Here is a 14567-nt window from a genome sequence, read left to right as displayed (position 1 = left end):
TTTTGGCCTGTCGGGATTTTGGCCTGTCGGGATTCTGGCGTGTCGGGATTTTGGTCGTCGGGATTGTGGCTGTCGGGATTTTGGCTGTCGGGATTTTGGGGTAGACCCTTTATAATGTAATATAAAAATAAAAACAGCGTTTACTTTACTATAGAATTTTATTTCAATAAAATTTTAAATTATAATTTTCATGTACAAAAAAAGACAAAACATTTCTACAAAGTTATTGACACAAACTAATATTTAAGTAAATTATTTAAAAATCACTCAAGTCAAAACTAACCACTGTATGGATATCAAGCAAATAGTTGCTTTAATGTGCTTTTCAGAACAATATTCCAAAAAATTGTTTAGTTCTGGTTAAAAAACTTAATTGTTTTTCAAAGGTCTTAAAAAGAAATGCACATTAAAGTTACTTAGTGGAGTACTAACTCATGACGTCATATGAGGTGATTTTTTTACAAAGAAGCTACTAATAATTACGCAGAGAAACTCAAAAGTCCTATTTCATTTCCACTTCACGTTTAAATAGTAACCATAGTAACGTATTTACTTCAAAGATTCCTAATAATTTTTAGCTAATACAAACAAAATACCTGTTGTTTCCGAGATGTTTTTGAGACGGGTCTGAAGTTAGCTATAGAAATCACAAATTCACTTATTATAGGGCTCATAGAGTTATATATTAGCATAGAGAGAGTGTCATTCAGAGCGAAGTGACGACACCATCTTTTTTATTTGGATTAGTGCTGTTTCACTCTTACGCATAGTAAAGCTGCTACAGTTGTCCTCCTCTTCCGCGCCTATATTCACACTGAATGTAATCATAGATTTTCGATACAATGTGTTAGAAAGAGATGCAGCAAACCAGTCCATGAGATCTTGTCGTCAGGAAGCGCGGAAGGTAGGCTCCCTCTATGTTAATATATACCTCTATGATAGGGCTCTATTCATCGTACACATGACATATGACGTACCATAATATGCGCCATACGTCATGGTATACCTATACCAATTATTATTCAGTGATGAGTGCGATAATAACCAGCAAAAAATGCAAAAGACGGAAAACATAATATGTTGTGATATAAAAAAATGAAACTAGTAGAGGTGGGAAATTATCAATGGAAACCTATAAATTTACAATATATCGAGTTTTCCACCTTTAGACATATCGGAGCCAAACTGTCACAGGATAATTTTATAAAATTTTATAAAATTCTCCTGTCACAGTGGCTATTGCCAAACTCCTTCGATACGTCTAAAGGTGGAAAACTATCAATACATATAATGGAAATTTATGGGTTTCTATTGATAATTTACAACCTCTACTAGTTTCCTCTCTTTATTTCACAACATTTTGCGTCTTTTACGTTATTTTGCCGGTTTTTAGCGTACTCATCACTGTATATACCAAAGACGTATCACGTATAATATATTGGGTCTATTGAATAAAAAGAAGTCTTTGCTTTTATTTCCTCGTATTTAAGTATTTACTTAATTGTAATTGAACAAAGCATTAAAGAAATGACTTCATTCAATTAGTATTAAGTAAATACTTAAATACTTGTAAGTAAAAGCAAATACTTCTTTTTATTCAATAGACCCAATGTACGTTACATGTTAAGTTGAAGATAAACATGGCGGCGACGAATAGTGCTATTAACAGCTGGAACTAGATTCTAACTGATTTCGATACATTTCTCATTTCGGCTAAAAAAGACACAGCGAGGAAGATACAAATACTTTTTATCACTGCAGAAGCCCATATTAAGGATCTTCTACACAACATTTAAGAATAAGTTGAAATTAAATATGTTATAGACTTTTACGTGTTATTAGAAGTTTCTTTGAAGAGTTTCGAAGCTTCACTATTAGTTCGACGTCAGATTTAGTATCCTTTACCGATACAATAATGACGAATGAATTATGGACAAATGATCACGAATTTTAGGTAATACAGTGCGATTTCATAAGAATATTAAGTATACATTTCAAATAATACACAAGTGCAAACACATATTATAATTGGTACACAGCATTCAGAATTTATTACATATATAGGTTATAATTGGCACTGACTCTCTTTGCATTCATACGATCGCTTTCTCCCGTGAACTATATATACATAACTACAACATAAAGGTTTTTCTAGTGAGCATTAATAAATTATTACAAAATGTCCGATAATAAAACTTATGGCAACATTGTATATAATACGAGTGCTATATAAAAACGATGTGAAGTCGATGCTCTATATACAGTTAAAACACACTCTTCCATTCAATATACCGGCTACAAGGGATTTAAAAACGCACAGTATAGTATTTCTTTAGTATTCATTTGTATTTCCTATCTTCTATCTGTCATTTGTCTCTTCTATATCATATATTCTTCTTATAATATTTTGTTGGGCCGATTTTAGCAACTTTCAGTCTTAGTTCTTTTTAAAATTGCTTTGATAGTTGGAAAATATTTAATTTCACGTAAGTATGACAAAACGGATCTATGTAATTTTGAGTGGTTGTATATTTTAAGTTTGTAAGAGAACAAACCAACATGTGAATCAGCACCGAAGAATTTTTGATACAAATCATTGTTAGGTTTAACAAAAAATAATGTTAAAAGGTTAGTTTAGGTTAGGTTTACTCATAGACATTTCATTACCTACCTAGACTGCACTCTGCATTCAAAAACTGTTTCCCATGTGCGACAGAGAAAAAAGATTGCGAGTCGTCCTTGCGTCTCATTCTAATGAGCAGGATTTATCGACCACGTGACATCCCCACAGTCGACCTTCAACAACTTGTCACTATAATCGGAGAATACAGTAAGCGAATGGGATCAGATATCAATACCAAAAAGACCAAATTCATGATCATCTCGAGAAACTTGGATGCACTTGAAAACTCCACCATAACACTGAATATCAAGTCCATTGAAAGAGTGAGTAAATTTAAATACCTGGGAATTTAGCTTTTTGAAGACTGGGTATCGAACAGGGAAGTAGAATGTCGCATTGAGCAAGCTCGACCAGCTTTCGTAAAATTCAGCAAGGTACTGACCTGTTCAGAGTTTGATCTTCAACTGAGACTAAATTTACTAAGTACTACGTATGGTCGGTGCTGCTATATGTAGGTGTTCTTAAAAAAGAATCAACCAAGAACGCCAACTTTTCGAAACCATCAAGAAAAAGAAAACGACGTATCTAGGCCACATCATACGAAATGAAAAACCAGTTCCTTCAACTTATAATCGGGAGTAAAATTGAATTCAATAGAGGACTGGGACGCAAGAAAATGTCCTGGCTCCGAAACATAAAGCAATGGACATGAATTAACGACATACAATATCTGATACATGTGGCGACACGCTTTAATTACTATTTTTGCTAATTTTAATTTTTAATAACTTTTATCAAAACGAAATAATATGGGTCATATAAAATTCACATTTAATATACAAACCAGATGTTAAGAAGGGCACGGTTTTACGAAACGAAATGTATCCCTAACCATATGTTTTTGGTGTGTTCAGTTTAACAAATATACCCCATAAATTAATTACCTTATCAGACCTTATGCCAATAACTCACTTTGGAGATGCATTTGAAGACGTTTCTTAAAACTGCAGAAATGTTTCAACTTTTAAACGCCAGATCTAAATAATTTATCGCCTTTCTGGTCAGATGGTAGAAACACGAACATATTAGCGTTTGTGAATTTTTTCAGCTACGGCAATCGATTCACAACCTCCCAGCGGGCGTCGGGATAGGTCAACAACACACCCTTACGAGATATAAGCAAAACACGTCTTTTTACCGATTAAAATAAATATATTATTGACAGTTTGTTGTGTTTACATTTATTTTAATTTCAGTTAATCGTTCCCAAACCATTCGGAACATACATATTGCAAGAAACAGAGAGTTAATGGAAAATGTGATTGCTAACATCCATTAATGGACTTTAATCTGAAGAAGAAGTGGCATTCCATGTAGGGATTGTTTGGTAGCCAGAAGATCACTTTGTCGATAAACCCCGCTCATTAGAAAGAGATACAAGGACTGCTCGCATCTTTTTTCTCTGTCGCACATGGGGACTGGGATTATACTGCAGCACGCAGTCTAGGTATGATATGTCTATGGGTTAACCATTTTCGTTAACCTAAAAATACAAACCTGACGTCACCCCATGATGGACTTTACACATTATTATATCTTTCAGTTTCTGTCTACTTTTTTCTGTATGTAAGACCACGGTTTGAATGTGATCTAGAGATGACCAAATCTTTGTCTAATATGTTTTGGTAGTCTATCTCGTTGTCTTTTTTAGTCTACTCTTCTATATTTTCCCAATTTTGACAATCTATTGCGATAAATTCAAACAATCTGTACCATCATCCTATTGCACTGTTTTATAATTCTTATTTAGTTGTCTCTAGTAGGTTTTCGTCTGTGGATCTAAAAATGTTCATCTTACACATATGTTTAACACTCTTTTGAACTGATTCGTCAGTTGTATCCTTGCTTAAGCTTCAAGTCTTAGATTTGCCTTTATGTATATCAGTTCTCTCTTGTTTCCCGTATGATGTTGCTGCTTTTTTTACGTATCTACTTGACTTACGGTTTCTTTTTCGCTTTCATCGTGGTGTTGAAATGCATCAAGTTGCCCATTTAATTTCCTAAATCTCTTGTAGCCAACCGCACACATAACTTCCGCAGATAAATCTATTCTAAACCTGTAATTTGACCTAAAGTTTAGTGACTGTCCCGCAAACATTTGCAGGAATACTGGCTCTTAACAGAGGACAAGAGTATTCATATCTTAGGTAATTTCAATACAGTCCCACAATGTTCCACTTATATAAACACAAGACATTACAGTATTAAAATGCTTTCGTATTCTAAAGAGAGCTTTAAAATATGTTTATATTTTAAATTTAGTAATTTCGTTTGCCTAGAATCAACTTATCCATACCTAGAGGTCTTTCCTGTCTTTAGTTTTCAGAAATATTTCTTTATCAAACTCTCCTACATTTGGGTATGAAACAGCATATATGAGGTGGCATTAATATATTTAAAATATCTCAAATACTTACTGTATTAATTGACAAAGTTCTGGCTAAATCATATAAAAAAAGGAGAAGAAAATTTCGTTAATAAAGTGACAAAACGCTTTAAAAACTCAAAATTGTATGATTATTTGTATAATTAGTAAAATGTTAAAAAAAATAAGAAACTTCGAAACGTTAATAAAATCATTTTTTTTGGTAAAATTATGGCTTATTTCCCATTAAAAATAGTTAATTGCAAAAATGCCACAAGAAAATAGCTTCAGAACAACAGTAAAATGTTTATATTAAAAATAAAGATATACTCATATTATGTTTCAAAATAACATAAATACTGATCAAGCAATTACTTACATAAAACCTGTCTGTATATTAAAACTAACATAAACAAAATGAAAATCTATAACAACATAGAATGGACAGTAAAATAACTGCAGATGAAAAGCAACTACAAGAAATGGAGGAATTTAGTATTGTGTGCCTATTTTTGTAAAATGAATGATTACTTACAGCCAGGTTCAGACATAAGTTTTCGAGATTTTTTAAAGGAAAACCCATTTTCCATATATACCCATATATTCACCCAAATATATCGCTTTTCATACGCCAATAAAAAAATTAAATACGGCGCGCCACTTACAACAACTAATGGTAACAAACTTAAAACGAAATATTCTAACTACTGATTGTTCACATTTTTTACATTCTTTTAGTCGAATTTCGTAAATTTATTTAGAAAAAATATTTAAACATATCGCGTTAGAATAAGAGCCTACAGATACCGTATAAATTCACAAAAAATTGTCGAAAAAATATTTTTTTAGGTAATGTTAGGTTAGGAATTTTGACAAATGTATTAATTAATACATTTCCAAAATAATAAGTCATATTATAGAAGCCTCTACACACCTCTTAATACGTTTGTCTAAGCTGTTAGAGAAAATTACTACAAAAATATTGACATTAAAATTAAATATTCAACTTCTCATGGAATAAACCAATGCCAGAAAATGATAACTACTTAAATATTGTAGAGATATTCACCAGGACAAAGACAGACACTTCATTATAGAACATTCACCAAACATTTACAGCAGACCTAATAAGTAAAGACAGGAAAACAGTCAAAGCCCTAGTAGGTTTGTTAACAGGGTACTGTAAGCTAAATGGGCCGTTAAAGATGATGGGGTTGGCAGGTGATGACCTATGCAGATTCTGTCACCTAAAAGAAAAACAATAGAGGACATTTTGTGTCAGTGCGACAGTCTGACAAATGTGCGGTTCTTTACATTAGGCGAATAAAAGCTTACTTGAAAAACCTTCCCAGAACAGCTCGATTTAAGATGGGAAACACATTCTTTTAGAGTCGTTTGCTACGCTGACGATGCTGTCCTTATCGCCGATTCGGAAGACAATCTCCAAGGGCTACTGCCCTTAGTATTAAATGCATTTAATACTAAAGCCAAAGAACTAAATATGCTCATCAACATCGAGAAGACTAAGTGATTAGTAATTTTCAAAGAACCGATAAGATGCAAATTAGAAATTGACTTCAAAACTGTGGAACAAGTGAATCACTTTAAATATCTTGGTGCGGAAATAGCTATGTAAATCTCTCAAAGGAGGTCAGAGAATAAACAATGAAAGCAGCCAGAATCTCGGGATGCCTGAAAGAAATCGTATGGAAGAACAAATATCTAAATACTGAAAGCAAAGTCAAAATATATAAAACAACAATAAGACCTATTATAACATATGGGACAGAAACAAGACCAGACACAAAAAGAACGTTACAAATGATGAGAACAGTTGAAATGAGAACACTAAGAATTATACAAGGCAAAACTCTACGTGACAGAATAAGAAGTGAAGACGCCAGACAAAACTATGGAATACAGGACATAGGAAGGCGGTTCAGAGAGAGAGAGAGAGAGAGACGAAGATATTGGAACAAACATATAATGATAATGGATGACAGCAGACGCGTTAAAAGCACAAAAATGAATAACCCAGTAGGTAAAAGACCACAGGGTAGACCACCAAAACGATGGCGAGAATGCTGAACCTCATCGTCCGGGGAAGACTTGATGGCAATGAACAGGTAGTAGCATAGTAGCATGATCGATCATGCTAGAAAGAAGAAGAATAAAAGCCACCGGTAAAAAGCTACATGGAGGGTTTAGTCTCGAAGCTATTAGACGTTTTAAAAAGTGTCAGGCTAGAGAATGTAATCTAGGATTAGAAGACCATAATAAATCTGAAAAGGTCTCAGTAGAATAGGTCCAAAGAATCTAAGATACATTTAGATAACCTACAATAAAAGCTTTAAAGCTGAAGCTTAATTGGTGCAGGAAATGCACAATATGCAAAGAAAAATCTCATCCAATGCAGAAAACTGACTTGTTAGCCAGTCACAGCATGACCAAGGACAAACACGATTAGCATAGGTACACTAACAGAAGCATGTTAACATCCAGGAGTGGAGGTTAGAGGCTCCTTAAAGAAGATAAGTTTCTAAAAAAACAAGTTTAATATATTAGAGACATTAAAATCCCATTTAAAACATTATTCTGTACAATTATGACCTCTATAGCAGTTACAAAAGGAATTAAAAGATACAAAAAGTAAATCTTATTGAAAGTAAGCTCATGAAAGAGAAGGAACCTATTTACTAATAACTTCTTTGTCTCTTACTACTTAGTAATAAATTAAACTTTTAAGCAAGATCATCAGTTCTACTAGACTACAATCTTAAACAGTGCAATCAAAAATAATCCTTCTGTATGATACACTTAACTCGTATTATATATACCAACATATTTATTCTTTAAATATTTTTTCAAATAATTAAGTTAAACCTTGTTTATTTTAAGTCGGTTGTGACGTCATTACTTACAAAGAAGCAATGTTGCCAAGTTTTTCAAGAAAAAAATTTGGCAACACTGTGCCAAAACTTTTTTGTGACGTCATCACCTATTGATAAAATAAAACAGGGTATAAAGGAAGAATACAGGCAAACTCGTACCGTGGAGTTGTATTAAAGTCCTATTAACTTCGTGCCGTAGGTAGGTAGGTACAATAAAACTCATGCAACTTTTCTGCATCAACCTTGCAAAGTTCTGCATAAACGGGACGATAGAAATATCAATTTCTGAGGGGACAATCAACATTGAGACGTGGCAGTGGGGAAAGAATAATTTTTGGTGTGGTATCCATTGAGATTTTTCCAATCAACACCCCAACGTACTATCAGTCAATATAAATATTATTAAGATTAACAACATTTCACTACTTAACATCTACATAATCAAAGTCTATAATCTCAATCGAAACAATATCGATAAAAAGATGAATGGTTTTTATCGCCTGTACAGTAAGTCAACTAAAATCGTTTTTAGAAGGTACATCCACAAAAATTGTTCTTATACATTCATACGCAGTTTGAGAAATACAATGTAACCTTTAGTTACTTTCAGTTTATTTTCTTCAGTTCAATTGTTAATTTTAATCAAAGGTGACACATTAAGTTGTTTTTTGCAAATTTTTAAATATTTCAATATTTTTCAATATTGACTGCCTTCACATGTGAGTCTATTTCAATGTAGGTAAAAGAAATACGTAAATAAAATACTTGCCAACAATCAATCTATTCTACCTAGGACGACGGTTTCGCATGCTACAATTCGCTATTAGACAAGGCGAAAACGGCGGGTTTGTTGGGAAAAATATTCCCATGAGATTTTTTTTGCATAATTACATTCGTGAGACATCCCAGAATAAGGTTCAAGAAGTCGCCCACGTGAAAAGTGGGCCAAATTTTTTTTTTCAATTTGTTTTTAATCAAATTGCAAAAATCAATATTTTTGGCCAGGACAATTCTTTTGTAGGTTTTTTGGACCATTCTGGATAAAAAAGGTCTCTTATAATTTTTCTCTAAAGTTGATCGTTTTCGAGTTATAAGCAATTTAAAATTGAAAAAAACGAAAAATGGCGATTTTCAAGGCTTAATAACTCGGTTAAAAGTTATTATTTAATTAAATTTCTTCGAGATCTTGTAGGGGGGGCATTAAACTTTGATTTAGTCACTTTCTGACTTTCATAATAATAACTTTTAACCGAGTTATTAAGCCTTGAAAATCGCCATTTTTCGTTATTTTCAATTTTAAATTGCTTATAACTCGAAAACGATCAACTTTAGAGAAAAATTATAAGAGACCTTTTTTATCCAGAATGGTCCAAAAAACCTACAAAAAATTGTCCGGGCCAAAAATATTGATTTTTGCAATTTGATTAAAAAAAATTGTTAAAAAAATTTTTGGCCCACTTTTCGCGTGGGCGACTTCTTCAACCTTATTCTGGGATGTCTCACGAATGTAATTATACAAAAAAATCTCATGGGAATATTTTCCCAACGAACCCGCCGTTTTCGCCTTGTCTATATGCGTCTGCAGATCTCCGAGAAGGTAACTAAATGCTAAAATTATAAATTGCCAATGTTAGGGTACTGTGTCCTACAGGTAAAATTAAAGTGAACAGAGGAGTTCAACAGGGGGCATCAACTCCTCTAAACTTTTTACAGCTGTCATTGAATACGCAATGAAATTATTAGGTAGCCTGGGATCATAGAGGCATTAATATTGATGGCGGAAGATTGACCCACCTTAGATTCGCAGATGACATCGTTCTGATCACGGATAACATCGGCGAGGTAAAGCATATGCTTGAAGAAATGGCATTACCTGTATCAGCAGTAGGTTTCCGAATAAACGTAAGCAAAACTCAAATAATGACAAGTTTAGTGCTTGCACAAAATATCAGAATAGATGACGCCGACATAACAGAAACACATGTGTATAAATATCTTGGACATAAGATACAAATTGGAAACAACCACCAAACGCACGAGATACAGCGCAGAATAAGTTTGAGCAGAATAGGTGCGTATTGTCGGTGATAACATACGGAGCAGAGACCTTAACATTAACGCAAATGTCAGTAGAAAATCTAAGAGTGGCCCAGAGGGCCATGGAGAGAGCCATGCTAGGAGTCACAAGGAGGGACAGGATACTAAATAATGCCATCAGACAAAGAACAAAAATCAAAGACGTAGTAGAACATGTAGCAAAAAAGAAATGGAGATGGGCATGTCATGTGGTAAGAACACCGACCGACAGATGCACTAGAAGATTATTGGAATGGCGACCATGGATACACAAACGAAGCAAATGTCGACCATTAACGCGCTGGAGTGGCGATATAAAGAGAACTGCCGAGAACTGGATGATGATAGTTCAAGAAAGGGAGACGTGGAGAAACTAGAGGAGGCCTATGTTCAGCAGTGGACGATAACGGCTAGATGATGATGAGGGTACTTTCAAGTACATAAATATAAATTATGCCAATATTATGTCTGCACAGTTTTTAAGTTATACAATTTTAAGATTATATGAATGTTACTTACATACCGATACAAGGAATGCTGTTATATTTAAGGTCGCGGCATGTTATCCTCCAGCACGTAGCGTATCCTCCGAAAAACCTGATTTTACAAAGAGGTGTCTGATACGATACGCTCCGGACAGTATGAATTGTTCATATTTAAAACCATTAAAATCAATACTTTTCGGAAACTGCTTTATGTGGAACATACTTAAAGTTCCGTGGTAGCTGGCTGGTGTTTGATGGTCATCGGATTTACTGCACTTAGAATTTTCTATATTCCTATGTTCATAATCATGTTACATTCCTATATTTGTCTAAGGGCAGTAAAGCCGATATCCATCAAACACCAACTAACCATTTAACGGAATTTTAGTTTTCTTGTTTCGTTGTTGAATATAACAACATTCCTTATATCGCCATGTAAGTAACATTTATATAAAATTGTGGAACGTAAAACTGTGCACAATATATTGTGCGTAGTTTATATTTTTGTACCTGACAATACCTGCACATTGGCAATTTATAATTTTAGCATTTAGTTATAGTCCGTCCGCTATAACTTTTCCCATGCGGTACGATTCATTTTCAATCAAATTAAGTCAAAACAGAAAGTGAAACGTACGCCGATGTGTGTAGTATATAGTATACAAAATGTATATACACATCGACGTTCGTTTCAATTTATGTTTTGGCTTAATTTGATTGAAAATGAATCGTACCGCATGGGAAAAGTTATAGCGGATGGACTATACTTTCCCAGAGAGTTGAAAATGCATAGAAAATTGTGGTGTGCGAAACTGGTCGTCCTAGGTAGAATATATTGATTGTAAGTCCTTTATTTAGTTCTTTTACTTAATATATTAATCTTTAATATATTTTCACAGACACAAAGTGTTTATTAAATAGAAATACTACTAAATACAATCCTTTTTGTTTAAAAATGCATATCTATATAAGTTAAAACTAGTAACAAACGTAATAGTTGGCGTATGAATGCAAGATATTCTCTTTGAAGTGAATTAAATGACCTACAGGAATCCATGGCAATTACTTTGAAAATTTAGTGTAAATTACGGTTCACCGATAAACGCCAATTACCATACACCGCATTGGGCTAAATTTTCCAATAGGTGTAAATAATTTTAGTGAAATTGATCCTATGAATTCAATGTATCATGTGTTATTTGCCTTTTGACCATTTTGCTTAAATTGCACCTGTGGTTTTATCGTAATTGGATGAACGGACTCTACAATTTACAGCCCATCGTTAAGTCCTCAATTAAGGTTAGGTACGTACTTAACCACTAATAAAGAAATATTACAGTTGTTATAGGTTATCAAACAACATCAATAATTTAAGTACATATTTTTTTTTCTATTTATACCCATTGACATGAACTCAAATTTGCAAAAAAATCATAAATTTCCCAAAAATTGGACGGTATTCAGTAAGTAGAAAGAAAAAACAAGTCCCTGCTACAGAACTTTGAATGCTTAAATGGATGGCATAATGAATATGAATAGAGAAGGATTCGTAATAGAAAAAGTCGTTTTGTATCAGTTAGCTGGAACAAATTTATGAAAGAGATTGATATCATCCCAGTGAAATCATTATTAAAGTGAAAGCATTAAGCATTATTAAAACCATTTGAAAATATTCAACATAATGGACTACATACACATCAAGATCATTGTATCTCCAGTTAGTTCATCACAAAAGAAAAAGTTGCTAATGAAATACATCTGCCAGAAACAGACGAAGCAAGAGACTCTGACGAACTGAAAGACGAAATACTGGTATGAGGCAATTGTCCTAACAAAAGTCTACAAACTGAAATAGGGAAAGGCGAATGACCTCATTTGTACATCAAGTATATTCAATACCGTACGATAAGCTCAAATAGTCACGCCCTGAAGACATTTTTATGCAAAATTTAAGGACCTAGGAGCGAGAAATTAGCAATATAAAATCTGGTTTTAGAAATGGTCCATCCGTTATTTGGCATTCAAATAATTTACTGATATATTGGGATCTTATGGTCCTTCTCAGAGGCACTTTTCAGTACGTCACAAGTGACCGAGAAAAAGGTAAGTCCGTGATAATATACATTTATAACATTTATTCTAACATGACATTTAAGTTAAATGTGACAGTTGTCAGAATCGTAATCAGCCAAATATGAAAAGGGTATTGCAGTATAACCCTTTTATTTGCAATTTGGTATAAAAACAAATCAATTGTGTTTATTGCAATTATAAAATTGTATTTTCTTTGATTTGTATAGTCTTATAAATTCTACAAATTATAGTCGTATATATAATTCGTAAATCATCTTTTGTTCGATTATAGCGCCATCTATCTACAACTAGAATAAATGTTATAAATGACTGTGATCACGGACGTACCTTTTTTTCTGTTACTTCCAACTTAGTGCGTTAAAAAGAAATCGAAAAACTGTGACGCAATGAAAGATGCCTCTGAGAAAGAGTATACCATGATCCATGTATGTGCTCAACTGACTTTGAAAATTAACAATTGATAATTGACTGAAATAGAAATGATTGATATATTTCATCAAATGTACTAAAATGTATATTGGTTAAAAATGCTAAAAATTGTTTTTACTGAATATGATTTCATGAGCTTCGTTGTCTCCATATTTTTTTATAATGAGATATATTAATGTAAGAGTGTCATTAACAGCGTTACACTAACAATATAAACCATCAAACACCTTTTTTGTCGATATTTGTCTCAAGCAAATACGTAGAAGAGGAGATAGATCTGCAAACAATATGCATTAGGCCTTATATTTTTTATAATTTTAAAGAAGTAGCTTTACAAATCTGTTAACGAGGATCTCTACTGCGTATCTCATGGAATTGAAGACAGAGGAAGACATTTCGCTGGATTGACGATGTTGAAGAAGATTAGAGGAAGCTGGGAGTTAGAAGACTACAAACAGAGATTGCGGCTCAATCTGTTTGATGATGTTGCGATCGCTTTTCTTCACCTTAAACAATCTATTATTTTACGTACAACTAGAACGTAAATTTCACATAATTTTTTATATGAAGTTATTTACTTGCGCGAATAATTCTATTCCACGATTATACAAATCACGTAAAAAACACCACACACATCTTATAAAAAATGTAATGCCACTCAAATGAAATTAAATTTACATAAATAGATTCGTCTAGAAATTAAAATAATTTCATATTGTTGCGTCAATTCTGAACTTCGGTTAATAACGGCGTAAATTGTAATCAAAGTTTACGGAAATCACATTTTTGAAGTTCATAAAACGGTCATATTTATAAATATTATTAGTCTTGTCACTATTGAAAACAGCTTAATCAAAATTCAGAGTTGGCGCAATGATATGAAATGACTGTGATTTCGAGACGAATCTGGTCACACAAATTTTATTTCATTTGAGTGTCGTTACATTTTCCATAAAATGTGTGCGATGCCCTTTGCCTTTGAGTGGAAAACTCGGACAGTATTAAATAATTCATTTGGTAACTCACATTTACTTAATGTACGTAACAAAAATTTACAATTATGCGATAAAATTTGATAAATCTCCTTTTCTAAGGTACTTGCCGCAAAAGCTCTATCAGTAATAAATCGAACATACAAACAACTTGGAAAAGATCTCAATGGCGTTTATGCAGACCTTCGTATACAAGGGTGCATCATAAATTGTCTAGAATTATTTAAATAGCAGTACAACTGCAAAAAAACAGTCTTATTGAACACGCGTGGAGGCCGCGTGAAAGCATTTTGAGATGGAGGAATGTTTATTTTTGTTCACTTTTAGTTTTAACATTTATTCTTCTTCCTGTTCAGTCTCTTCTCCTGGGCCGTACATGTTTGCTAGTTTATCGAATCGAGGTCCCCAGGCGCCCAGGTATTCGTATTCTTGAACTTCGTCGTCTGTGCCTGAAAATCAATAAATTTTATTAATTTTTGGATAAAGATTCATGAACTGTTGGTCAAATATATGAACAAGGTAGAGATTTTTGTCTGCAAGTGCATAGAAAGG

At 33.2% G+C, this 14567-nt stretch overlaps 1 protein-coding gene across 3 annotated transcripts in view; it reads right to left on the bottom strand.

Moving 5' to 3' along the window:
- Positions 1–752: 752 nt before the first annotated feature.
- LOC114324182 (neural-cadherin-like) overlaps positions 753–14567 on the bottom strand; it is a 740245-nt gene continuing 726430 nt past the window's right edge. For all 3 annotated transcript variants that reach the window (XM_028271940.2, XM_050655305.1, XM_050655301.1), the window contains exon 12: positions 753–14464. In XM_028271940.2, coding sequence (XP_028127741.1) covers positions 14352–14464 — 113 coding nt within the window. In that variant the 3' untranslated portion in view covers positions 753–14351. The remainder of the gene's footprint in view (positions 14465–14567) is intronic.

The sequence above is a fragment of the Diabrotica virgifera genome, chromosome 1, assembly GCF_917563875.1.
Source record: "Diabrotica virgifera virgifera chromosome 1, PGI_DIABVI_V3a".
Lineage (NCBI taxonomy): Eukaryota > Metazoa > Arthropoda > Insecta > Coleoptera > Chrysomelidae > Diabrotica > Diabrotica virgifera.
Note: the sequence above shows the minus strand (reverse complement) of the source record. Positions and strands in the feature narration are given on the sequence as shown.